General features: G+C 35.0%; 1 protein-coding gene across 3 annotated transcripts; it reads right to left on the minus strand.

Moving 5' to 3' along the window:
• Positions 1-90: 90 nt before the first annotated feature.
• On the minus strand, positions 91-25,122 carry TrpA1 (Transient receptor potential cation channel A1). 3 transcript variants are annotated; one of them, XM_081991588.1, is made up of 23 exons: positions 24,977-25,122; positions 23,279-23,602; positions 23,080-23,223; positions 12,212-12,368; positions 9,966-10,056; positions 9,481-9,676; positions 7,710-7,939; positions 7,587-7,654; positions 7,279-7,505; positions 6,909-7,022; positions 6,229-6,407; positions 6,066-6,177; positions 5,842-6,009; positions 5,618-5,787; positions 2,933-3,077; positions 2,513-2,608; positions 2,234-2,455; positions 1,985-2,182; positions 1,249-1,476; positions 913-1,191; positions 702-861; positions 492-616; positions 91-437 (listed from the first exon to the last, which is right to left on the minus strand). In XM_081991588.1, the coding sequence occupies exons 2-23, from the start codon at positions 23,582-23,584 to the stop codon at positions 282-284; spliced, it is 3,771 nt and encodes a 1,256-aa protein (XP_081847714.1). In that variant the 5' UTR covers positions 23,585-23,602; positions 24,977-25,122; the 3' UTR covers positions 91-281. The 3 variants fall into 3 exon arrangements, with proteins under 3 accessions (XP_081847714.1, XP_081847712.1, XP_081847715.1); XM_081991586.1 differs by having other exon boundaries at positions 6,900-7,022; XM_081991589.1 differs by lacking the exons at positions 23,080-23,223; positions 23,279-23,602; positions 24,977-25,122 and adding an exon at positions 14,274-14,526 and having other exon boundaries at positions 6,900-7,022.
• Between the last annotated feature and the right edge of the window lie 235 nt (positions 25,123-25,357).

A 25,357-nucleotide genomic window follows, 5' to 3' on the forward strand; every position in this document is an offset into this window, starting at 1 on the left:
CAGAGTCTGCCTTAAAAAAAAAATTATTGAAATAATAATTTTATTGCACTGACTATGGGAGAAGGATTGTAAAGATCACCCACTGGAATATAGCTAAATCTATATATATTTTGTACACAACAAGTCAAACGTATACCCTTCCTGTAGGGAACACTACACACTGATTAACTTAAGACAAAATACAGCTTAAATTACTAAAAATAGTTGTGAAAAAAATCCATTAATTGGTCCATGATGCGGCAAAATTTGTAGACAGCAAATACTAACTGACTTTATGGGCTCTAAGAAGTGCTGTTGGCTCTATGTGAGAAGCTTAAAACCGTCTTAATTTTCTTGCGTATTTTGGGAGAGGACCACTTGTTTGAGTGTCCCAGCATATCCCCCTTTAGGGAAACACCTTCGTCAATATCGTCCGCTTCGGATTTGATTTCCATTTTCTTCAAATCAGTCAAATTCAGTTAAAAAATCTTTAAAATAAAATGGGTACATACCTGGACGATTAGTCTGAGAAACTGATTCTGGGTTTCCAAAGTTTGGGAAATGTGCCTGAGTTTCGCTTTTGTCTTGGCCAATTCGTTCATCACGTAGTCTTCAGAGTTTTCCATTACAATGTCACCTGGAAAAAGCAATCAGTCAAAACACTACCAAAGCCTGTATCCTCTATTGTCTAAGGGTCACGTGATATTTAGTGACAAACTTACTTTCTTCAGAAAAAGGGCTTCCAAACCACTTTTTCAATATGAAATCCATGACTCCCTTCTTGGACTTGCATTCATTAGGGTATTCAATGATCTCAGCCTTGTCGACCTTTTCCAACCATCTTCCAGGCAGTTTCCTCTCCAATTCAGTGTGCAAAACCACCTAAACCACCAATTAACACCTTCAGTAAATCTTAAAATAGGATGGACCAACCTGCATTGCGAGTCTTTTTAGCTGGGCATTTCTTCTGACACTCTCAATGTCCCCCACAGCCAGACCAATCAGTAAATTCATCAGTAGAATTGGCATTAACACCATGAAAAGGCTTAGAATTAGAAAGGCTGGAATAGGGAATGGTAGAAAAGTGTTCTCTTCCTTGCTGCTCAAATAGTACGGTTTGACGTAAGTCCCTAAAAAGTCGATTTCCCCTAGCATCATTGAGAACGTCCTTATCAGTGCCATAGGGATGGTTTTGAATGACAAATGGTCTCCCTGGAAGGAATTTTACAAGGTTTTATACCACCTTAAAGTGGTCAAGTAGATACCAACCCTGGACAGTAGAATGTAGAAAGCCAGCCCAAATGCTATGATCAAAATGGAGAAAACCATCAAAACTTTTATCAAAGTCTGCAAAATTTCCAGGAACATCACCACGTAGATGCCAACCTGGTCGAAACGTTGCAAAAGCAGCAAAAGGTTGAACCAACTGAGGAAAACGACCAGAGAGGCGAAGGAAAATTGCACTTCGTATATTTCCCCACCGAAAATCGGTAGAACCTATTAAAAAAACATTCTGTACACACTGATGCCCTCTACAGAGGAAATCAACGTAAATTGGTATGACGTCACAAATGAGTAAATTTAAATTTTCCAATTGAAAGCAGTTGAATTTTGGTACACTTTCTTCTTCTTCTTCGGGTACCTATATCCGTTTCCAATGTTGGCAATCTTCTTTTGGGTTTCCTTTTCCGAACCAGGTTCTAAGGTTACGCAACCATGAGGTTCTTCTTCTGTCCTCTTTTACCATGGATGGTAATAGGGAGTATCAGTGTTGATTTCTCATGACATGATGGTATACATGATATCTTGAGGATTCTTCTATACAACCACATCTCAAATAATTACTCCATTAACGTCTGTAGTCCTACCAAACTATCTGTATCGTCAGCGTATCTGATTTTTTCTGACTTTGTTCAATAAGGTACACCTTTGGCAACACTTAAAGCTTTGTGCTAGGTGTGACGTCACCCCAATTCACCTGGACCTTCTCTATACCATCACATACCATAACGATTGTAGAACCATACAAACACCATGTAACCAAATTGATAGGGTTGCAGAAGTATAGGTAGCGTTGCTGGACCATTTGGGCGAGTTCCCTAGCCCCGTTGACAGCCACAAAAACCAGAATGACCATTGCGCAAATGTACATCGAGTAATTCATGCGAACGTTGAGTATTTCCGATTTTCTCTCGGTGTATTTCTGTCAAACATAACCTCAGTAATTTTGCTTTGGCACTGTTGCCAAACCAACCTGTTCTGTGGTCATGTTGTTCGAGTACATATAGCTGAAATTCAGGGCTTTTTCGTGTTCCATCAGTTGTGACGAAAAACACGTAATCGATCCCAAAAAAATGCAGTAGAACACCAAATTGGTGAGGTGAAAGTACTTCCCGTAGGTGTTCCATTTCATTTGCAGGTATTTCTGGCTTAGTGGGTGAGCTAGGAGTTCCACACGTCCATGGGCCACCATAGCCTAAAATTATTTTAGGTTAAACCATATTGGTAATGGTTTAAGGTGATCATAATATACGTTCAAAGCTGGAAGGGGTTCGACTTTTTTCCCAGTCTTGTCCTCGTTTTCTTCTGCCACAGTTTTGCACTGGAGACATGCAAAGTTGTACTTTATCTGCAAATTAAACTGTTTTCAGTCGAATTGGCAACACTGGAATAAGTAGGTTTTATGTAGACTCTTTTAATTCGTTTAAGAGTGGTATAATGAATTCTCAAAACTTTCCCAGTCTTGTAAAAGTCTCTTTCACACAAAACCGACTTAATTATGAATCATTGGAAACTTTCTGTACATTTAAGACAAATTTAGCACTTGGAGGAAAATTGTTTCCTAGTTTCGGTTAATTGCTCGCCTTCCTCAAGTTTACTACCACGTTTAAATATATGGTTCTATTCAGGGAATTGAGACGACGATTTAAACACAAATTAGAGACTTCCTTACCGAAAATAGCTTGGAATCCTTCTTGCAATTAGCTTTGATAATGCATTTATCTTGGACAGCCTCAAACACTCGAGGCATCAAAGCAATTAAGGCCAATGACACGCAAGGATTCTTTGAGGACTTCATTGCCAAGATTTCTTCAGCCCTGTAAAATTATAGAGCAAATCAAACTAAATTGCTGTGACGTCACTAAAAACAAAAACTTTAGAATCGCATGTTTGAGAATGAGTATCGGCGTTGACGACATTGCAATTTAACGTGATTTCCTGTATATGTATGTATAAGGGTTCGTTCACACTGTTTACAGAACGCAGCTGAATACAAAACACTTAATTTAAAACTGTAGCGTTTCAGAGATCGTTGAATCCTTTAAAAAACAAGTAAAATACACTGCGAGCCAAACGAATTGGTTATTTTATTAATATTTTCAACAGAAAAGCTGAAATTATTACGTCACGTGACATCTGTTAAAACCCCGCTCATGGAGCTATAAACTGTGATTTGTATGAATAATAATACCACTTTTTTCTGCCACAGAACTACATTTTAGAAGTTTATGGTTGAAGATTTGACAGTTGTGACACGGCTGTCTAATTAGAGTGTAGTCACGTGACATCTAAATAAGGTGTGCTTTAAGTTGCACATGATTGAAAGTGTCAGTGTGGTTATGTTTCGGAAGCATCCTGTAAATTAAAGAAAGTTTACAGAAACTAAAATAGTGATCCACCCTGTACCCATTTTCAGGGCTAAAAAATATAGACTCATGCCACATAAAAAGGGAGCTCACGAGGGTTATTTTGGGAGGTTGAGCATTTCTGAACTCCAAAAAATAACCGAGATACAGGGTGTTGAATTTTCAGGTTAACATAATATGGTAAAAACTACAAAAGTTACACTCAACGAAGTTTAGGGCAAATATCTCGAAAACGGTGAAAGTTATCAAAAAATTGCAAGGGAACAAAAATATTCACAATTAAAAACTGAACTAGGAAACCTAAGTTTGAAAGTCCATTTTGTTTTCTGGTATACAGGGTAGTCACAACAACTGCAATGGTTTACGTTCTTGACCCACCCTGTACACATTTTTAAGGCAAAAAAATATTGACTCATACCACGTAAAAAGACAGCTCACGAAGGTAATTTTGAGGGGTTGAGCATTTCTAAACTCGAAAAAATAATCGAGATACAGGGTGTTGAATTTCCATGGTAATTTAAGGTAAAAACTACAAAAGTTGCACTCAATGAAGCTTAGCGCAAATATCTCGAAAACGGTGAAAGTTATCAAAAAATTGCAAGGGAGTAAAAATATTCACAATTAAAAACTGAACTAGGAAACCTAAGTTTGAAAGTCCATTTTGTTTTCTGGTATACAGGGTAGTCACAACAACTGCAATGGTTTACGTTCTTGACTCACCCTGTACCCATTTTTAAGGCAAAAAAATATTGACTCATACCACGTAAAAGGGCAGCTCACGAAGGTAATTTTGAGGGGTTGAGCATTTCTAAACTCCAAAAAATAATCGAGATACAGGGTGTTGAATTTCCATGGTAATTTAAGGTAAAAACTACAAAAGTTGCACTCAATGAAGCTTAGCGCAAATATCTCGAAAACGGTGAAAGTTATCAAAAAATTGCAAGGGAGCAAAAATATTCACAATTAAAAACTGAACTAGGAAACCTAAGTTTGAGAGTCCATTTTGTTTTCTGGTATACAGGGTAGTCACAACAACTGCAATGGTTTACGTTCTTGACCCACCCTGTACACATTTTTAAGGCAAAAAAATATTGACTCATACCACGTAAAAAGGCAGCTCACGAAGGTAATTTTGAGGGGTTGAGCATTTCTAAACTCCAAAAAATAATCGAGATACAGGGTGTTGAATTTCCATGGTAATTTAAGGTAAAAACTACAAAAGTTGCACTCAATGAAGCTTAGCGCAAATATCTCGAAAACGGTGAAAGTTATCAAAAAATTGCAAGGGAGCAAAAATATTCACAATTAAAAACTGAACTAGGAAACCTAAGTTTGAGAGTCCATTTTGTTTTCTGGTATACAGGGTAGTCACAACAACTGCAATGGTTTACGTTCTTGACCCACCCTGTACACATTTTTAAGGCAAAAAAATATTGACTCATACCACGTAAAAAGGCAGCTCACGAAGGTAATTTTGAGGGGTTGAGCATTTCTAAACTCCAAAAAATAATCGAGATACAGGGTGTTGAATTTCCATGGTAATTTAAGGTAAAAACTACAAAAGTTGCACTCAATGAAGTTTAGCGCAAATATCTCGAAAACGGTGAAAGTTATCAAAAAATTGCATGGGAGTAAAAATATTCACAATTAAAAACTGAACTAGGAAAACGTAAGTTTGAAAGCCTGTCCGGTTTGTTAGTATACAGGGGACACCACAAACTAAAAAAATAATTCAATTTGTTTAGCATGCAGTGTAGTTACTCCAGGTCTGTTTGCCGACTTCAAAGGATCTTAAGATCGAACTTTGATGCTAGAAAGTTCAAAGGAGTTGCTTGTTAGAGCTAATCAAGCCTGGATTGAAGTGCGTTAAGGCATTGTCAGCAATTTACTCTCTCTTTAACTGTATTTGTCTTGTTTGATTAGGCCTTTTTGCTTGTACGAGCGGAAATGTTCGCTCTATTTCACTACAAAATTGAATTATTAATACTCACCTGTCTTCGTGGGTGACCATAGCCAAAGCAGCCTCTAAGTATTTGTAATAGATTGCATAATCCATGGCGCTCATATCAGATTTATTGATGAGCAATTGACAGTTCATTGACAGGAGTTGAGCAATCACGTTAGGCTGATTTTCCATGGTGGCTAAATGCAGGGCTGTATTCTGCAAATTTTGAGGTTGTCAATCAGATAATTTTAGTTTAGTAAGGGTAGATACCCCATCTTTGTCGGTTTGGTCCAGTAAATGTGAATGTACAGACAAAAGTAGCTCGATTGTTTGGGTGTAACCGTTCATGGCAGCCAAATGTAAGGGATTACGTCCGTTATGGTCACGATGCAACAAAGCACCGCGGTTTAGCAATAATTGAACCACCCTGGTATGTCCCTGACTCAGAAAATTAAAATTCAACATAATTTGTAAGAGTATGACACACATTTTACCTGTTGTGAAGCAATATGCAGTGGGGTCATTCCCTCTCCGTCACTCTCATTGATAATAAAGTTACCTTTTTCTGAGTCTAAGAGCTGTTTTACAGTGTTGTAGCGTCCGTACCTAATACAAAAATTGCATTTTTTTGTGTTTTTTCAGCTTTGCTGGGGTTACCTGGCTGCAAAGTGTAAAGGGCTTTCGTTGTTATTATTTTTCAAATTGATACAAGCCCCTAATCTGATTAAATTCTCCAAACTTCTGATGTGCCCCTCACGACTTGCATAGTGCAGAGGAGAGCATCCAGTCAAGTCCTTTTCGTTCAGCAATTGTAGGAGGCTTTCCTTAGATTTGGCCTAAATTGTCACGTCAATTAATTAGGCCATTTTATAGAACTTAAAAGTCGAATAGAATAACCCTAAAACATACAGGGTGTTCAATTTAAAATATTGCAGATTGGTGGTTTTGAAAACAGTAACTTTTGAGGAAGATACAAGCAATTTTGATTCTAAATACCTCAGAAACTGTATAATACTGAAATTTTGTAAAATGGGTACAGTACATTATGGGTACATACTAGTTACTAAGTGACAGTCACTAAACTTCTGTCATAAACTGTCACATGTCAGGGCTACCTTCAGTACGACCGTTTATGGAATACCCTATCAGAATTGTGTGCATCGTGCATCTTTCTACTTAAGTAGTAAATAACTCGGTTATTTGAAACTTTCTGCAAAAAGTTATGAGAAGATCGTAGATAGGCAATGAATGGGGCTATCACGTGACATTAAACGGACCACGCTAAGTCTAACCGTTTGGCCGATAGAGGGCGTCAAAGTTTTACTTACATTACTTACTTCCTGGGCAAACTTTTCGAGTTGACCCCCATTCATAACCACCAAATGTAGCACGTTTCTTTTGTTGATGTCTTTGATGTTGATGTCAGCCCCCAGACGAATCAGTGTATGAACCTGTTATTAAAAAAAAAATAGTTAAAGTTTTCCTAAATATACTAAAAATCAAACAAAATTTGCACCACGTCACATTGTTGCCTAAACTCAAGCAGAAGTAAATCTAGTGAATGGAAGAAACATTCTGAATCTGAAACAGACGAAAGGGAGAGAGGGGTATTGGTTAAACCAGAATTAAGTACGTTTACATCCGCTACTGTGGATTCTGACAGATTTGACGTGGATGACGTTTCAAATGAGGGAAAATCTAACTTACAGTCTTCCATCCTCCTCTTAGAGCAGCCAATAGCAAAGGAGATCTACGTTCCTTGTCGATTGGGTTACAATCAGCCCCCTCGCTGATCAAGTACTCCACGATTTCGGGATGATCAAACATGGCGGCGCAGTGTAACGGTGTCATTTTCTGCACGTCACACGATACCAAACAACCCATTTTCTCTTCGGGTTGCATTTGAAACATTATTTTCACTATCTCAATCGCTCCTGTAATAATTTTTGATTTGTCAAACGGCAAAAAATAAACTGGAATGACGTCACAGCACTGTGGTTTGGTTTTTACCATACCTTGAGCACAAGCCAAATGGACTGGTGTGGACAGGTCTTGCTGCTGAGTGGATATTTTGGCGCCAGATCTAAGTGATTTTAAATTAGCCATTTTTTTGAGGTTTAGGTGTTAGTGGTGAGTACCTGATACACAACTCTACCGCTCGAATATCTCCTCCATGAACAGCAGAATGTAGGGGAACGTTTCCTTCAGCGTCGTAGAAAGAAATCATCTCCTCCCTGGTGCAACCTAACGACTCTCCCCAGGCTAGAAATACCTCCATGGTTTTTGAGGAGGCGTTTTTGGCCGCCTCGTGGATGGGATAGTAACCGTTGTTGCATGGTTTTCTGGGGCAAGCACCGAAGTCTGACAACTAAACAAATTCCAAATATTACCAAAGGCACGCCACTGGAAATCATTGAAAATGGTAAATGCAATGTTGGTCTACCGATAAAACGGTATATCTACCGTTTTTGTGGTTCTTTTACCGTTCTTCTGGTTTTTCGTATATACCTAATCTACTAGTAATGTCAAAACTGTCAAACTATACTCCAAAGTTGCAAAAATCATCAGGGTTTAGAAGCGTTTTCTTGTAATATTTGATATAAAACGTGTTTTTGAGATTTTTGACTGTTATTTTGTCAATTGTCACGTGACCGTCTAGCTAAATAGTGTTCTACAATCACGTGACAACTGTCACTATTGTCAAAACTGTCAAACTATGCTTTAGAGATGCAACAATCAGGGTTTAGAAGCGTTTTCTTGTAATATTTGATATAAAACGTGTTTCTAAGATTTATTACAGTTATTTTGACAATTTACACGTGACCGTCTAGCTAAATAGTGTTCTACAATCACGTGACAACTGTCACTATTGTCAAAACTGTCAAACTATACTCTAAAGTTACAAAAATCAGGGTTTAGAAACGTTTTCTTGTAGTATTTGATATAACACGTGTTTTTGAGATTTATGACAGTTATTTTGATAATTGTCACGTGACCGTCTAGCTAAATAGTGTTCTACAATCACGTGACATCTGTCACTAATGTCAAAACTGTCAAACTATGCTCTAAAGTTACAAAAATCAGGGTTTAGAAACGTTTTCTTGTAGTATTTGATATAACACGTGTTTTTGAGATTTATGACAGTTATTTTGATAATTGTCACGTGACCGTCTAGCTAAATAGTGTTCTACAATCACGTGACATCTGTCACTAATGTCAAAACTGTCAAACTATGCTCTAAAGTTGTAAAAATCAGGGTTTAGAAACGTTTTCTTGTAGTATTTGATATAAAACGCGTTTTTGAGATGTATGACTGTTATTTTGATAATTGTCACGTGACCGTCTAGCTAAATAGTGTTCTACAATCACGTGACAACTGTCACTAATGTCAAAACTGTCAAACTATGTTCTAAAGATGGAAAAATCAGGGTTTAAAAACGTTTTCTTGTAGTATTCGATATAAAGAGTGTTTTTGAAATTTATGATCTTGACAATGTCACGTGACTGTTTAGCTAAATTATTATTTAAATCCACGTGATCTAACAATTATTAATAAAAAAAGTTAAAAATTTGGATTTTTGAAGTTCGGTTTTTATATTATTAATAGCAAGAATCAATGATTACAATTTTTGACAACTATTAAAAGACACCCTGTATAATAATGTAAAATGAATGAATTTGTTTTGATCTACCGTTTTTCGACCGATTATTCTACCGTCATTAAATAATTTGACTTGGCAACATTGGGTAAACAGTCAATAGAGTCGAAATTTGCTTCAAAAGAGTTGCGCAAAGTAATCTAATTGATTTAACGATCAACATTGATTGAGAAAACCAAAATAGACTTTATTGACCAATATTTCCTTGATGTAAAAATCGATTTTTTTAATGTATAATCTTGGTAATTACCAAAATTCGGGCACAAGCTTCGTGATCGTAAATGGCCGCAATATGCAAAGCTGTTCTTCCATGTTCTCCACCTTGCTGAATGTCAATTTTGTCCTTGTATTTTGCCATTGTTTCCAATACTGTTGTTTTGTTCAGTTCAGTAGCCAAATGGATTGGCGCTTGCTTTTTTTCATTTAAAATGTTCGTTTTAACTCCCCTGAAAACCATACAAAACTCACTAAAAGTCAAAAACCGCAAATTGGACACCCTGTATACTGTCAGGTCCGGTCAAAACTGACTTAAAATCCGAATTGTCTTGGCAAAGTTAAAAATGCCAGCAATTCAGTTGATATTGATTTGGAAAGCTAGTTTTTAGTACTGTACGTCATCAGGTTATACTTATACAGGGTGATTCATACGTAAAGCAGGTCAATGAAAGTGACACCCTGCAGCCTTGTCACAATCTTTATGGGACACCCTGTAATTTGATTTTTGTCCTTACTTACAGTGACAGCAAAAAGGCAATGGCGTCCAAGGCTTGCGCTTCGACAGCCACGTGCAAAGGTGTGTTCCCAGCATTGTCTTTAGCATTTAAATCTGCAATTAAAAGCGAAAATTAATTAATAATTTGTTACTAAACAAATTGAAAATCAAAAGTTTCGGGATAAATAGGGATCACCAATGGGATGAACAAAGAGGAATGGAAAAGGACGCTATTTAAAGACTTTGTGTACAATTCCAATCGGGACAAGGCAAATAAGAAACCGGGTTGGTTTTCTGTTGGAAAAGTGAGTGTAGAAGCAGTTTCTAAAGTTTCCGCAAAATACTTAAAACTTTAAACAGATTTTGCCATGTCTTTCTATACTTCTAAACCTAAACTTGTTATTAGGGCAAATTTGACGCCCTTTATACGTCAATGGAAAGCTCATTTTATTGGCTATCCATAGACGTATAAAAGTCAATACAAAGTGTAACAAATAAGCGAGTTATTTGAGGTTAAATGAGTTGGTACACTAAAAATTTTAAGTAGGATAATTGCTAGTGCATATTTGACACCCTCTAGCGGCCAAACCATATCACTGACAAACCAACTTTTATACGTCAATGGAAAGCCCATTTTATTGGCTATCCACAGACGTATAAAAATCAATACAAAGTGTCGCAAATAAGCGACTTATTTAAGATTAAATGAGTTGGTGCCCTAAAAATGTTAGGATAATTGCTAGTGCGCATTTGACACCCTCTAGCGGCCAAACCATATCACTGACAAACCAACTTTTATACGTCAATGGAAAGCACATTTTATTGGCTATGCACAGACGTATAAAAATCAATACAAAGTGTCGCAAATAAGCGACTTATTTAAGGTTAAATGAGTTGGTGCACTAAAATTTTTTAGGATAATTGCTAGTGTATATTTGACACCCTCTAGCGGCCAAACCATATCACTGACAAACCAACTTTTATACGTCAATGGAAAGCCCATTTTATTGGCTATCCACAGACGTATAAAAGTTAATACAAAGTGTCGCAAATAAGCGACTTATTTAAGATTAAATGAATTGGTGAATTAAAAATTTTAGCATAATTGCTAGTGTATATTTGACACCCTCTAGCGGCCAAACCATATAACTGACAAATAAACTTTTATACGTCAATGGAAAGCACATTTTATTGGCTATCCACAGACGTATAAAAGTTAATACAAAGTGTCGCAAATAAGCGACTTATTTAAGGTTAAATGAGTTGGTGCCCTAAAAATGTTAGGATAATTGCTAGTGCGCATTTGACACCCTCTAGCGGCCAAACCATATCACTGACAAACCAACTTTTATACGTCAATGGAAAGCACATTTTATTGGCTATCCACAGACGTATAAAAGTCAATACAAAATGTCACAAATAAGCAAGTTATTTCAGTTTAAATGTGTGTGTGACCCGAGAATTATATTGAGGGATTTGTAGCAGGAAGTGTAGTCACTCTTTCAGGTATAACTCAAAAACGGTCAAAGCCTGAGGAGTGAGTGTGGGTCACGTGACTGAACAGCCCTCTAGGCAAATTTTGTTAAGTAAGACATTTTTCGATACAACACCCAGTTTGCGAGATATTTAACAGAAACTTCAAATCATAATAAGAGTGAACAGAAGAGTTTCCGATGATAAATTCAATAATGCCAGTCAACTTTAAAACGGGGACAGCTCTAGGGACTTTAAAACTCTTTATAAACTGTCCGGTTTCAAAGAATATTTACATTCTTAGAAAGTTTCTAATTGAAATTTAAGGCCAGTAGAAAAGGGCGATGACAAGAGAGTAGAAACTTTAGCGACAACAACACCATAGAGGACTAAAGTGGATAGAATTTTAAACAGTACAACAAAACTATAAAGAATCAACAACGTTCACAAGTCAATTGAGAACAAAATGGTCTTAATTGCTACTAAATGCGTAATTGAGCAACCCTGTATTTGACAGGTCACCTAAAACTCATTTGATTTTCTGTCGTACAGAGAAATTGAGCTGAAACTACCACGGTGAATAAAACTTTTAAAGTAGTTTATTTTAAATTATATTCACTTTTGACGTGGTTCTAACAGTTTCAGAGAAAAACCGGAAAAATGCAAATCAGAAAACTCACTTCCCCCATCGCTGTATTAGGTACGTGTAACCTTGCTCCCTTTGAGTAAATTATTCATAATTGCTGTGTATTCGGTTAATTAATTTACAGTCAGTCAATTAACTTCGTTAACTTACCTCCGCCTTGTTGTGTGATAAACGTCAAAATATTAATTCGATTCCTCAAAGCAGCCTGATGAGCAACGGTTCGTCCTCTAGGATCTTGTATGGCCAAACGACTTGGATCCTGCACATACAATCTCTGGAACATTTCCAGATTTCCACTTTCTGCCGCCTGGAACAAGTCTCAAAATAAATTCAGGGTTAAAAAAAACAATTTGTAATCGATATTTTCGAAATTTGAGGGGCTGAAAACAAACCGAGTGTGCATAACATGGAGGCTATAAAAAGGTTGCTCTAATACACACTCGTTAAAAGTTAAGGGGGCTCTTTTACACCACACGTGCACTAGATTTGATTTAGTTGGATCCGAATATAATTTTTGAAGCCATTAAAAGTTTGCTTTTATAATTATTTTGGCACGTATTTTGCTTACAAAGTTTCCTGAAAGTTTATTACTTCAGTAAGAAATTTCTTGGAAACTTTTGGCATTTCCAAAACGTTCTGACAGTTTTAGGAAATTTTTGTGTAGGGTAACTATTTTGTTTCATGCCTAAATGATTCAAAGTCAATTATTTCAATTAAGTGTAACACAGAGAGGGATTTAAAAAGTGCTTTAAAACATCATGTAAAAATTAATAACAAAAATTATGTATCTCATAGAGTTACAAAACTCGTTTTCTACATCGATCTATTAGAACTTTATCTAGTTTACTTATTTGTAAACTGACGTTAATTTTGTAAATAGTTTCGAAAATATGACCTCAAAACCATCATCAGGAGGTATCCTGAAACATAGTGGAGATTTGTTCCTTGGATGCAGTTAATTAAGATATTCACTTTCCTCATCACTCTATGAGCACAAGTGATTACTATTTGGGTTTTATTATAACAGTATAGATTGCCTTGAAATTTTTGTAGAAAAATGACTAGAAAACAAAAGAAAAATGTAGTTTACTGCCAAAATACGTAAACAAACAAGGCGAGAGCCATAAGATGTCACGAGAGACAGCCAAATAATGAGCTCAGGGAGTCAGAGAGCGTATTATGGAAAATTTCTGGTTTGTATTGCATATAAGTGATAAATTGTGACTAGATTTCTATTTAATGTTAAAAAACAGTAGTTTTTAATGAAACTTTCACATTTTTGTGTGAAAATTGACAGGTGATTGTCAAAAATACGTCAAGTATTAACAACTATAAAAAATCGCACTAGTAGCACTATAAATCCCTAAGGAATATTGACAATATGTCGCAACCTGTCAAAATCCAGGATTTTCAACTGGAAATTGTATTTTCAACTCTATCAACTACTTCTCATGAGGCCTAAAGATGAAGCAAAAGTTTCTGATGAAATTTTGACAGTTTTGACGTTTGTGACAGGTGACAGATGCTACTTTAGTCCACTCAATACAATGACAATTATCGTCACAATCTGCGTCGATGGTTTTAAGCCCTTCATGGTGTTTAATGTAACCCGAAGCTTTATATGACAACATTTTGACAGTTTGGACTTTACATCCTGTTCATTGTATCATTTGACAGCTGTCACATGAGGGTCAACTGTCAAAAATCCGGTTCGTAGACCTGTAAACATAACTTATTGTATTAATGTTTTATTGGTTCTCTATACACTATTTGTGACAGGTGTGACGTATTTCACGTTGTGTTTTGACAGCTGTCACCTTTATGAAAAAATTTGACGTTACACTACTAAACTCACGTGATATTTGCGAAAAATGGCAAAATTGTCACTTGTCATTTGAAATTTTGACAGGTTTTTAAAAGTTTGTTTTGCCTAGTCAGTGTGGCTCAAGAAGGTTGGAATTCACCCTGTATCTCTGTTCTTTACAGGAGAAAAATTCTAGAAAAACTTGACGTCACTAAACCCACGTGATATTTGTGCCAAATGTCAAAACTGTCACTTGTCATTTGGAATTTTTTACAGGTTTTTTAAAGTTTGCCCAGACAGGCAACGTGAGTATTTGATAAGTTCATGGTAAGAGTTTTGTCAGTTGTGACTTATTCTTGATTCAGTCTATAGAACTATAAAGGTAATGCTGAGAAAAAATCAACTTACCGAAAGCACTTCCTGAATCTCTTCCATTGTAATTTTCTTCGAATTCAGAAACACTTTGGCCCATTGCTTGTACATTTTAAGGGAGCCATGAATGGACATGACTCTTCCTGGTATGAAAACCAGGTTGAAATGTTTATTATCCACGTCTTTTTTGTGTGATATCGCCGTTTTGACGTTTTTTAGCCCACTTTTTGTAGGTTGTAAAGGTTTTTTTTCGATCATATTAAAGCTTATTATATTTGCCTACACCCAAAGGGTCTTATACGATTTTATCAAAGGTTTTTGAGTCGATTTAGTTAGCTGAAGAATAGGAAAACAGAGGTCAAAGCAAGTGCTTATAAGGCGTCGTTTCCCAGAAAAGGAAACTTAAACTAAACAGAAATCGCTTAGTTTTAAATGCATTTCTTTGACAACAACCCTTTGACGAATACTTTGAGGATTTTCAATTATGTTTAGCATGTTGTTATTATTAAACTAATTGTGTCTGAATACTCTAGGGAGTAATGCCGCATTGTTCTAATACGTGTCAATGTTGTTAAACACAATTACTACAGTTGAATCGCATGTTTTTGAGTGTAAAACAGTACAATTCACTATTCTATTGATTATGTAAGCGGATGAAGGCTGCGAGTTTTTTAATTCAGTTTAGGAGTTTCTTAATTTACTATTAAGTGGAAAATAACGAGTTTGTCGCAGATTCATGGTGAAACATGAAAGGAAAAACTAAATTTCTATACAACATTGACTAAAGTGAAATAACTGAGTTACAGAGAGGGTTAAAGAATTTTTTTACTGAACTGAGGTAAATGGTAACTGGTTGGAATAGTTCAAGTTTTCGATTAAGGGTCGATATCAGAGTTTCTAGAGCAATTAAAAAGTATTTTAGACAATTTTCAATTTAGGCTAACTCAATTTCAATTTCATCGTTCTTTAGCGATTTCAAACGTCAATTCCAGCATTTTTAGCAATTTTTGTTTAAGTGTCGATTTCAACTATCAATTTCCTCATATTCTAAGCAGTCAGTGTTAATTTCATCAAAGTAATTATTCTAGCCTAGATTTCAGCATTTTTAAACATAAGCAAATTAAAATTTCAATATTCTAACCAATTCTTATGTCGATTTTAGCATTACTCTAAAACAATAAAATTTTATTAAAATAAATTATCCAACTAGACTATAGTAGAAGAATATAATGTCCAGCATCTTCGAGAAGCACCAAAAAGCTTCTAAAAGAATCGAGAAACCTCCAAAAGCTTCCAACACAATCTGAAAGCTTTCAAAACTGTCTAGCAGCTTCTATAAACATCTTGAAACTCTCAAAAGCTTCTAGAACAATCTAGAAACCTTCAAAACCTTCCAGAATAATCTTAATGCTTTTAGAACTATCTAAGAACTTTCAAAAGCTTCTACAAAATCTAGAAACCTTCAAGTGCTTCCAGAACAATCTAGAAGCTTTCAAAACTTTCTAGCATAAACTGAAAGTTTTTTGAACTATCTAGAGGCTTTCAGAAACTTTCAAAAGTTTCTACAAAAATGTAAAAAAATTCAACTGCTTCCAGAACCGTCTAGAAGCTTTTAAAACTGCCTAGCAGCTTCTATAAACATCCTGAAACTTCCAAAAGTTTCTAGAACAATCAAGGAACCTTCAAACGCTTCCAGAACAATCTGAAAGCTTTTAGAACTATCTAGAGCTTTTCAGAAACTTTCAAAAGCCTACAAAGATTTAGAAAAAATCAAGTGCTTCCAGAATAATCTAGAAGCTTTCAAAACTGTCTAGCAGCTTCTATAAACATCTTGAAACTTCCAAAATCTTCTAGAACTATCTGTAAACTTTGAAAAGCTTTCAGAACAATCTGAAACTTTTGGAACTATTTAAAAACTTTCAAAAGCTTCTATAAAGATCTAGAAACCTTCAAGTGCTCTCAATTGTTCTGGAGAACAATCTAGAAACTTACAAAACTGTCTAGCAGCTTCTATAAACATCTTAAAACTCCCAAAAGCGTCTAGAATGATCTAGAAACCTTCAAAAGCTTCCAGAACAATCTGAAAGCTTTTAGAACTATCTAAAAACTTTCAAAAGCTCCTACCAAGATCTAGAAACCTTTAGATGCTTCAAGATCAATCTAGAAGCTTACAAAACTGTCTAGCAGCTTCTATAAAGATCTTGAAACTTCCAAAAGCTTCTGAAACGATCTAGAAACTTTCAAAAGTTTCCAGAACAATCTGAAAGCTTTTATAACTATCTAGAAGCTTTCAAAACTGTCTAGCAGGTTCTATAAATATCTTGAAACTCTCAACAGATTCTAGAACAATCTAGAAACGTTCAAAAGCTTCTAGAATAATCTGAAAGCTTTTTGAACTATCTAGAGGCTTTCAGAAACTTTCAAAAGCTCCTACAAAGATCTAGAAACCTTCAAGTTCTTCCAGAACAATTTAGAAGCTTTCAAAACTGTCTAGCAGCTTCTATAAACTTCCAAAAGCTTCTAGAACAATCTGAAAGCTTTTTGAACTATCTAGAGGCTTTCAGAAACTTTCAAAAGCTCCTACAAAGATCTAGAAACCTTCAAGTTCTTCCAGAACAATCTAGAAGCTTTCAAAACTGTCTAGCAGCTTCTATAAACTTCCAAAAGCTTCTAGAACAATCTGAAAGCTTTTTGAACTATCTAGAGGCTTTCAGAAACTTTCAAAAGCTTCCACAAAGATTTAGAAACCTTCAAGTGCTTCCAGAACAATCTAGAAGCTTTCAAAACTGTCTATCACCTTCTATAAACATCTTGAAACTCCGAAAAGCTTCTAGAATGATCTAGAAACCTTCAAAAAGCTTCCAGAACAATCTGAAAACTTTTAGAACTATCTAAAAATTTTCAAAAGCTTCTACAAAGATCCAGAAACCTACAAGTGCTTTCAGAACAATCTAGAAACTTTTAAAACTGTCTAGCAGCTTCTATAAACATCTTGAAACTTCCAAAAGCTTCTAGAACAATCTAGGAACCTTCAGAAGCTTCCAGAACAATCTGAAAGCTTTTAGAACTATTTAAAAACTTTCAAAAGCTCCTACCAAGATCTAGAAACCTTTAGATGCTTCCAGAACAATCTAGAAGCTTACAAAACTGTCTAGCATCTTCTATAAACATCTTGAAACTTCCAAAAGCTTATGGAACGATCTAGAAACTTTCAAAAGTTTTGAGGACAGTCTAAAAGCTTTTATAACTATCTAGAAGCTTTCAAAACTGTCTAGCAGCTTCTATAAATATCTTGAAACTCTCAACAGATTCTAGAACAATCTGAAAGCTTTCAAAACTGTCTAGCCGCTTCTATAAACTTCCAAAAGCTTCTAGAACAATCTAGAAACCTTCAAAAACTTCCAGAACCATTAGAAAGCTTTTAGAACAATCTAGAAGCTTTCAAAAATGTCTAGCAGCATCTATAAACATCTTTAAAGTTACAAAAGCTTCCAGAAATATCTGAAAGCTTTTAGAACTATTTAAAAAGTTTCAAAAGCTTCTAGACAGATCCAGAAAAATTCAAGTGCTTTCAGAACAGTCTAGAAGCTTTCAAAACAGTCTAGCAGCTTCTATGACCATCTTTAAACTCTCAAAACCTTCTAAAAAAATCTAGAAATCTCCGAATGCTTCCAGAACAGTAGAAGCTTTCGGAACTATCTAGAAACTTCTACAAACTTTCAAAAGCTTTAAGAACAATCTAAAAATCTTTCAGAACTGTTTAGAAGCTTCCAGACTCCTTCTAGAAACTATAAAAAGCTTCTTAAACAATCTAAAATTCTTCAAAAACTTTCATAACACTCTAGAAGCTTTCAAAACTGTCTAGCAGCTTCTATAAATATCTTAAAACTTCTAGAAAAATCTAGAAATCTCCAAACGCTTCCAGAACAATCTAAAAGTTTTTAGAACTATCTAGAAGCTTCCAGAAAGTTCTAGAAACTCCCAAAAGCTCCAAAAACAACCTAGAAGCCTTCAAAACTATCTAGAAACTTCCTCAAATATCCTGAACATCTCAAAAAGCTTCAAGAACAATTTAAAAACATTCCAAAACTGGTTAGAAGTTTCCAGAAACTTTTAGAAAGTCCAAAAACTTATTGAACAATCTAGAAAGCTCCAAACGCTTTCAGAACAATAATTTGAAAACTATCAGAACTATCTAGAAGCTTCCGTAAACTTTCAAAAACTGTTTAGAAGCTTCCAGAACAATCCAAAAGCTGTCTGAACTATCCAGAAGCCTTCAGAAAGTTCCAAAAGCATCTAGAACAATCTAGAAACCTCAGAAAGCTTTTAAAACTGTCTGAAAGTTTCTAGAATTTTTTTTAAATCATACGATGACCGTTATTCGTTTTCAGTCGTTTAGGGTGTTTAGACTATTTTGCTAAATAACAGAGTTTAGGGTGTTTAGGTGCTTAATATTGCCTCTAAAGTTTATTTAGCAAATATCTCCATTCTGGAGCGATTTAGGGCAAAATGTGCTTCTTAGGTTATGGTAGATAATCAAATTTCAAACAATTTTGCTTTCTAGAGTTTTTAGTGAATTTTGTCAAATAACCGAGATAAAGAGAGTTGAATTTTTCTTAGTGTAGTAACTCAAATGCTTAATGTTATTAAATAAAGCTAATTTTTGAGTACTGTAATTGTAATTATTACGGCAGGGTCCATAAAGAGAGTGATTTATTTCAAGCCAGTTTCAACTTTGTTAACAATCAAAATGAAAATGTCAACAAAGTCTATTTTCGTTTACCATTAATTGTAATTATAGCGACAAGTCCCGTTCAGATACCAATTTGGTACATGGAAATATGGTCTTTATGCATAAATATTAATAGTGATTTTGGTAGAAAATTTCATAAAAGCTAAACAAATATGAATAGTACACCATTTCACTGGGATTTAAGGTGGTTCAGCTTCATATATGAAGAACATTATTTTATATCAAATTTGCCTGAAAAATTGCAATTTTTTTAGGTAAAAAAAAACAATTTTCTGCAAACCTAACGAATCTTACCTAATATTAGGGCAAAATACGCAACAAAATAAATTTTTTTAATGATAAACTGAACTGAAAAGTCTACGATTTGAATATCAGTTTAAATACCGTAATATTCCAGAGGGCACTGCCAACCAAGACTTTAATATGAGGCTGAAAAAAGCCCTACAACCTTGATAAATTCACTTTTTCTCACATTTTTACCCTAAAAAATACACGAAAAGGCGCGAAAATTTGAATTTTCCATTACACGGACATGTCGGGACAAACACTCGGAGTAAACTGATGGCTGAAGAATGGAGAGAACACCGCACATTCTCAGTGAATTGTACACGCCGAATCTGTATAGACGTTTTTTTTTATGTCTGGTTAATATCAGTAAATAGGTAGGTTAGGAGCTAATTTACTTGTTTTTGTACAGGGTGTCCCAATTTTTAACAATTAAGTATTTAATAATGGAATTCTTGGTTTTGGCCAATATCTGAAGAACCAAAAATGACTGGAGAGATTTTTTGATTGGATCGTATTTGACGGACAAAAACGCAACTTTTTTGTTTCTTGGTATTTTTTTGTACGGCGCCCCCTAACAGCGTTGCTCCAAACCCCCCAAAACTCCTCATTTAGAGAGAGTTTTAGTCGGTCAATCGTGAATAACTTTGGTAATTAAACATTCGCACTAGACATATCATATGACCGTAGATAGGTAATGAATGAGGCTTTCATGTGACGTTGAGCAGACTAGTCTAAGTCTTACCGTTTGGTCGCCAGAGGGCGTCAAAGTTGATTAAGTATTTTTGTCCATATTTCAAAAACGGTTCAACTCAAACTACTCTAAGTTTTACCGTTTGGCCGTTAGAGGGCGTTTTACGTGCTGCATGGAAAAAGGACACCCTGTAACATTAACTGTCCAGTCTTAGATTATTATCGATGACCCACTTAGTAAACCTTGTACCCTTTTTAAAGTATTTCTATACAAATTGAGCCCTTTAGGGCAAATTGGGGACATCAGGTGTCTTAAAAGCAATTCACTCCACTTTAAAAAAAAAATGACTGATAACAACAACTTAATAGAATTCAAGTGGTGGAAACCCCCTTTCCCACCCTTAAACCGGTTTTCACTCAAGTTTCCAATTTTTTATGATAAAATGTGCGTCATACTTTGATCAATTATGATTTTATATACTGAATTTTACGTCCTTACGTAAACTGCCGGTTTGTTTACTCTTAAAATCCAGGAAAAACCTTAATCTCAAGCTTTTCAGCAGGGGATTTTACGTAAGCATCCCCTGCTAAGGTGACAGAATAACTGTTTAAACACCCCAAAAAGAGGAATTATAGCCAAAATCGATCGCCTTCGTGTTATTATAAGACATGAATGGTGTTTACTGGACATTACTATTTACTGGAAAGGACAGTCAGAAACAAAATCTCCTGTAAAACCCACTTGGAGTGAAAAAAGCACATTTTTGTAATCCTCATTAAATCTCCTATCTAATAACATAAAAAACACTGCAAAATCAGATAAATTCAAAAAGAAAAATGGTGTCAAAGTTTGAACTACCAAAAACACAGTTTGAAAGGACAGTCAGAGACATAATCGCCTGTAAAACCCACTAGGAGTGGAAAAATCACTGTTTTAAGCACATTTTTGGAAACCTCAGTCATTTTTCTACCTAATAACATAAAAAACACTGCAAAATCAGATAAAGTCAAGGAGAAAAATGCTGTCAAAATTTGAACTGTCAGAAACACAATTTGAAAAGACAGTCAGAGACAAAATCGACTGTAAAACTTACTTGGAGTCAGAAAATGACTGTTTTAAGCAATTTTTGGAATCCTTATTAAATTTCCTATTTAATAACATAAAAACACTGCAAAATCAGATAAAATCGAGGAGAAAAATGGTGTCAAAGTTTGAACTATCAAAAACACAGGTTAAAAGGACAGTCAGGGACAAAATCGACTGTAAAGCCCACTTGGAATGAGAAAATCACTGTTTTAAGCACATTTTTGGAAACCTCAGTCAATTTTTTACCTAATAACATAAAAAACACTGCAAAATCAGATAAAGTCAAGGAGAAAAATGCTGTCAAAGTTTGAACTATCAGAAACACAGTTTGAAAAGACAGTCAGAGACAAAATCGACTGTAAAACCTACTTGGAGTGAGACAATGACAGATTTAAGTACATTTTCGGAATCCTCATTAAATTTCTTATCTAATAACATAAAAAACACTACAAAATCAGATAAAGTCAAGGAGAAAAGTGGTGTCAAAATTTGAACTGTCAGAAACGCAATTTGAAAAGACAGTCAGAGACAAAATCGACTGTAAAGCCCACTTGGAATGAGAAAATCACTGTTTTGAGCACATTTTTGAAATCCTCATTCAATTTCCTATCTAATAACATGAAAAAACACTCAAAATTTGATACAATCAGGGAAAAAAGCGGTGTCAAAATGTCAATTACCAAAAACACAGTTTGAAAGGATAGTCAGATACATAATCGCCTGTAAAACCCACTAGGAGTGGAAAAATCACTGTTTTAAGCACATTATTGGAAACCTCAGTCATTTTTCTACCTAATAACATAAAAAACACTGCAAAATCAGATAAAGCCAACAAGAAAAATGCTGTCAAAATTTGAACTGTCAGAAACACAATTTGAAAAGACAGTCAGAGACAAAATCGACTGTAAAACTTACTTGGAGTCAGAAAATGACTGTTTTAAGCATATTTTTGGAATCCTTATTAAATTTCCTATTTAATAACATAAAAACACTGCAAAACCAGATAAATTCAAAAAGATAAATTGAGTGAAACTTTGAACTACCAAAAACACAGATTGAAAAGACAGTCAGGGACAAAATCACTTGTAAAACCCACTTGGAGTCAGAAAATGACTGTTTTAAGCATATTTTTGGAATCTTCATTAAATTTCCTATCTAACAACATAAAAAACACTGCAAAATCAGATAAAATCGAGGAGAAAAGTGGTGTTAAAATTTGAACTGTCAGAAACACAATTTGAAAAGACAGTCAGAGACAAAATCACTTGTAAAACCCACTTGGAGTGAGAAAATGAATGTTTTAAGCACATTTTTGTAATCCTCATTAAATCTCCTATCTAATAACATAAAAAACACTGCAAAACCAGATAAATTCAACATTCATTTGAACTACCAAAAACACAGGTTGAAAGGACAGTCAGGGACAAAATCATATGTAAAATCCACTTGAAGTGAGAAAATGACTGTTTTTTGGAATCCTCATTAAGTTTCCTATTCAATAACCTAAAAAAACAATAAAAAGTTTGGTACAGTCGGAGAAAATCGGTGTCAAAGTTTGAACTGGCAGAAACACAGTTTGAAAGAACAGTCAAGGACAAAATTGCGGTCAAAACCCACTTGGAGTGAGTAACTGACTGTTTTAGCAACATTTTTGAAATCCTCATTAAATTTCCTATCTAACAACATAAAAAACACTGCAAAATCAGATAAAGTCGAGGAGAAAAGTGGTGTCAAAATTTGAACTGTCAAAAACACAGTTTGAAAAGACAGTCAGGGACAAAATCGCCTGTATAACCCACTTGGAGTGGAAAAATTACTGTTAAATAATAAAAGTTTAGGGAAAAAAAATAAAATTCTCCACAAAAATAAATTAAAAAAAAAACATTGAACTTAAGGCTCATTTTCGCTTAACACAAATCGCCTACCGTTAAGCAAATCCTATTACAGTGTCGCTTTAATTCAAGCAAATTTGGACTTTAAGGCCTTAAAATTGAATTTTCAGGCGACATCTACACAAAACTCACCCTTAATATTCGATAAGGGCTGGAAGCAATCGAACACACAGCTTCCCCTCCTTGTTTGCCCTTTTCGCCGTCCGAGGGCGCTGCAGTTTCCACTACATTTCGATCCGGAATCCCTAAAACTGTCCTTAGAGACTGCAACAACCCCTAAAAAAAAACATTTTGATGACTTCTGAAATATTTCCAAAAAGGAAAGACGTACAAAAAACCCTTTTTTGCTATCCTTGTTCTCCAGATCCGTACTCAACATTTTGTTGACGAGGTTTTTCTGTTCAACTAATTGTCCTGACCTGGAGCGTTCAATAAGTTTTTTGATTTCAGACTGACACTTGTTCTCCCCTTCATTTGTTTTTACAGGGTGGTCAAATGTGATGATAGCAGTTTTTTCTGGCGGACCGACAATTTCAGCTGGCAACACTGTAATAATCGGCGTTGCCGTTCTGGATGGATGGGTTTCGTTCAATTGCCAGAACCTGATAGCTTGGAATAAACGGTGTAAATTTGGCATTTTTAAGCCAAGTTTTCGCTGGAAAAAAGCATTATTAAATGAATTAGTTGTAGTATATGGGGAATTAAGTCCCCAAGGAATTTGGCAACCGTGTAAAACAAATATGAAGCACTACGCTTAATTTGGCTTGGGACCTAATTATGTTCTATTTACTCTGTAAACGTGTCTCTGATGTGGATTTCAAATAATTAAAAATTGACAGTTTCCTAGATTAACAAACTTTCAATTAATTTTTGGTAGAATTGGCAACGTTGCGTTTCTCAAGTCAATTAAAACAATCTTTGCAAATTCCCATTTTGATTAATTGTTTGCTTGCAGCGTTGTAGAAAATTGGCAACAGTCAAAGACAAAATTACTTGTAAAACCCACTTGGAGTGAGAAAATGACTATTTTAAGAATATTTTTCGAATCCTCATTAAATTTACTATCTAGTAACATAAAAAACACTGCAAAATCAGATAAACTCGAGGAGAAAAGTGGTGTCAAAATTAGAACTGTCAAAAACACAGTTTGAAAAGACAGTGAGGGACAAAATAACTTGTAAAACGCACTTGGAGTCAGAAAATGACTGTTTTAAGCACATTTTTGGAATCCTCATTAAATTTCCTATCTAATAGCATAAAAAGCACTGCAAAATCAGATAAAATCAAAAAGAAAAATTGAGTCAAACTTTGAACTACCAAAAACACAGGTTGAAAGGACAGTCAGGGACAAAATCGACTGTAAAACCCACTTGGAGTGAGAAAATCACTGTTTTAAGCATATTTTTGGAATCCTCATTAAATTTCCTATTTAATAACATAAAAACTGCAAAATCAGATAAAGTCAAGGAGAAAAATGCTGTCAAAGTTTGAACTGTCACAAAAACAGTTTGAAAAGACAGTCAGGGACAAAATCGCCTGGCCTGGCAACGTTGCATTTCTCAAGTCAATTAAAACAATCTTTGCAAATTCCCATATTTTGATTAATTGTTTACTTGCAGCGTTGTAGAAAATTGGCGACGTTGCATTTTTGTTTATAAGAGTTCTTCTTAAAAGTGTCCAAAAACTGATTTTTAGTACAACTACATTGCAGGTCGATAAGGTTGAAATTTGCTTGAAAAGAACGTGCAGACTAAACGGGACTACCCCTAACAAAGCGTATTAAGTGCAAGCAAAAATGACCCTTATTGAATTTTTTATTTTTTATCTACTTATTTACAATCAATTGTGTTGTAAATAATTTCTAATATAAAATTATAGGTTAATTGAACGACCTGCACTTAAAATACGTGATTTACTTGAAAAAGCAATTGCAGACCAGTTGCTAACGTGGTTTATTAAAATCAGGGACACTTTTAATTACTATTTACCCATCAAATCATACAAAATTGGTGAAAATACCCTAAATTACCTGCTATAATCGAAAAAAACCATACAAAAGCATTTCCCACCCAGTTTTCTCAGTGGTGTACTCACAATTAACTGAAAAAACCCTCCAATGTAAAATCACTGTTAATTTGCGATGACGTCACTTATTTACACATCTACAGTTGCAGTAACACTGACTGTAGCAATTTTTAAAGGGAGTTATCAATGCATGCAACGTTCCCAGTGAGTTTCCACACTTAGACTGTGCTAATTAGCTAATCATGGCAATTTCCTAGCAATAGTCTAGCTCTACAACATCTACAACTATACAGAGTGGCACCAAAAACATCGTTCATCACTCGAAGAGAGAGAAAATACGAGTTTTTGATATACCTACAGGGTGGAAAACTTGCAATTTCTATGA

This window comes from Ips typographus, linkage group LG13, assembly GCF_016097725.1.
Source record: "Ips typographus isolate SLU linkage group LG13, UJ_Ityp_2.0, whole genome shotgun sequence".
Lineage (NCBI taxonomy): Eukaryota > Metazoa > Arthropoda > Insecta > Coleoptera > Curculionidae > Ips > Ips typographus.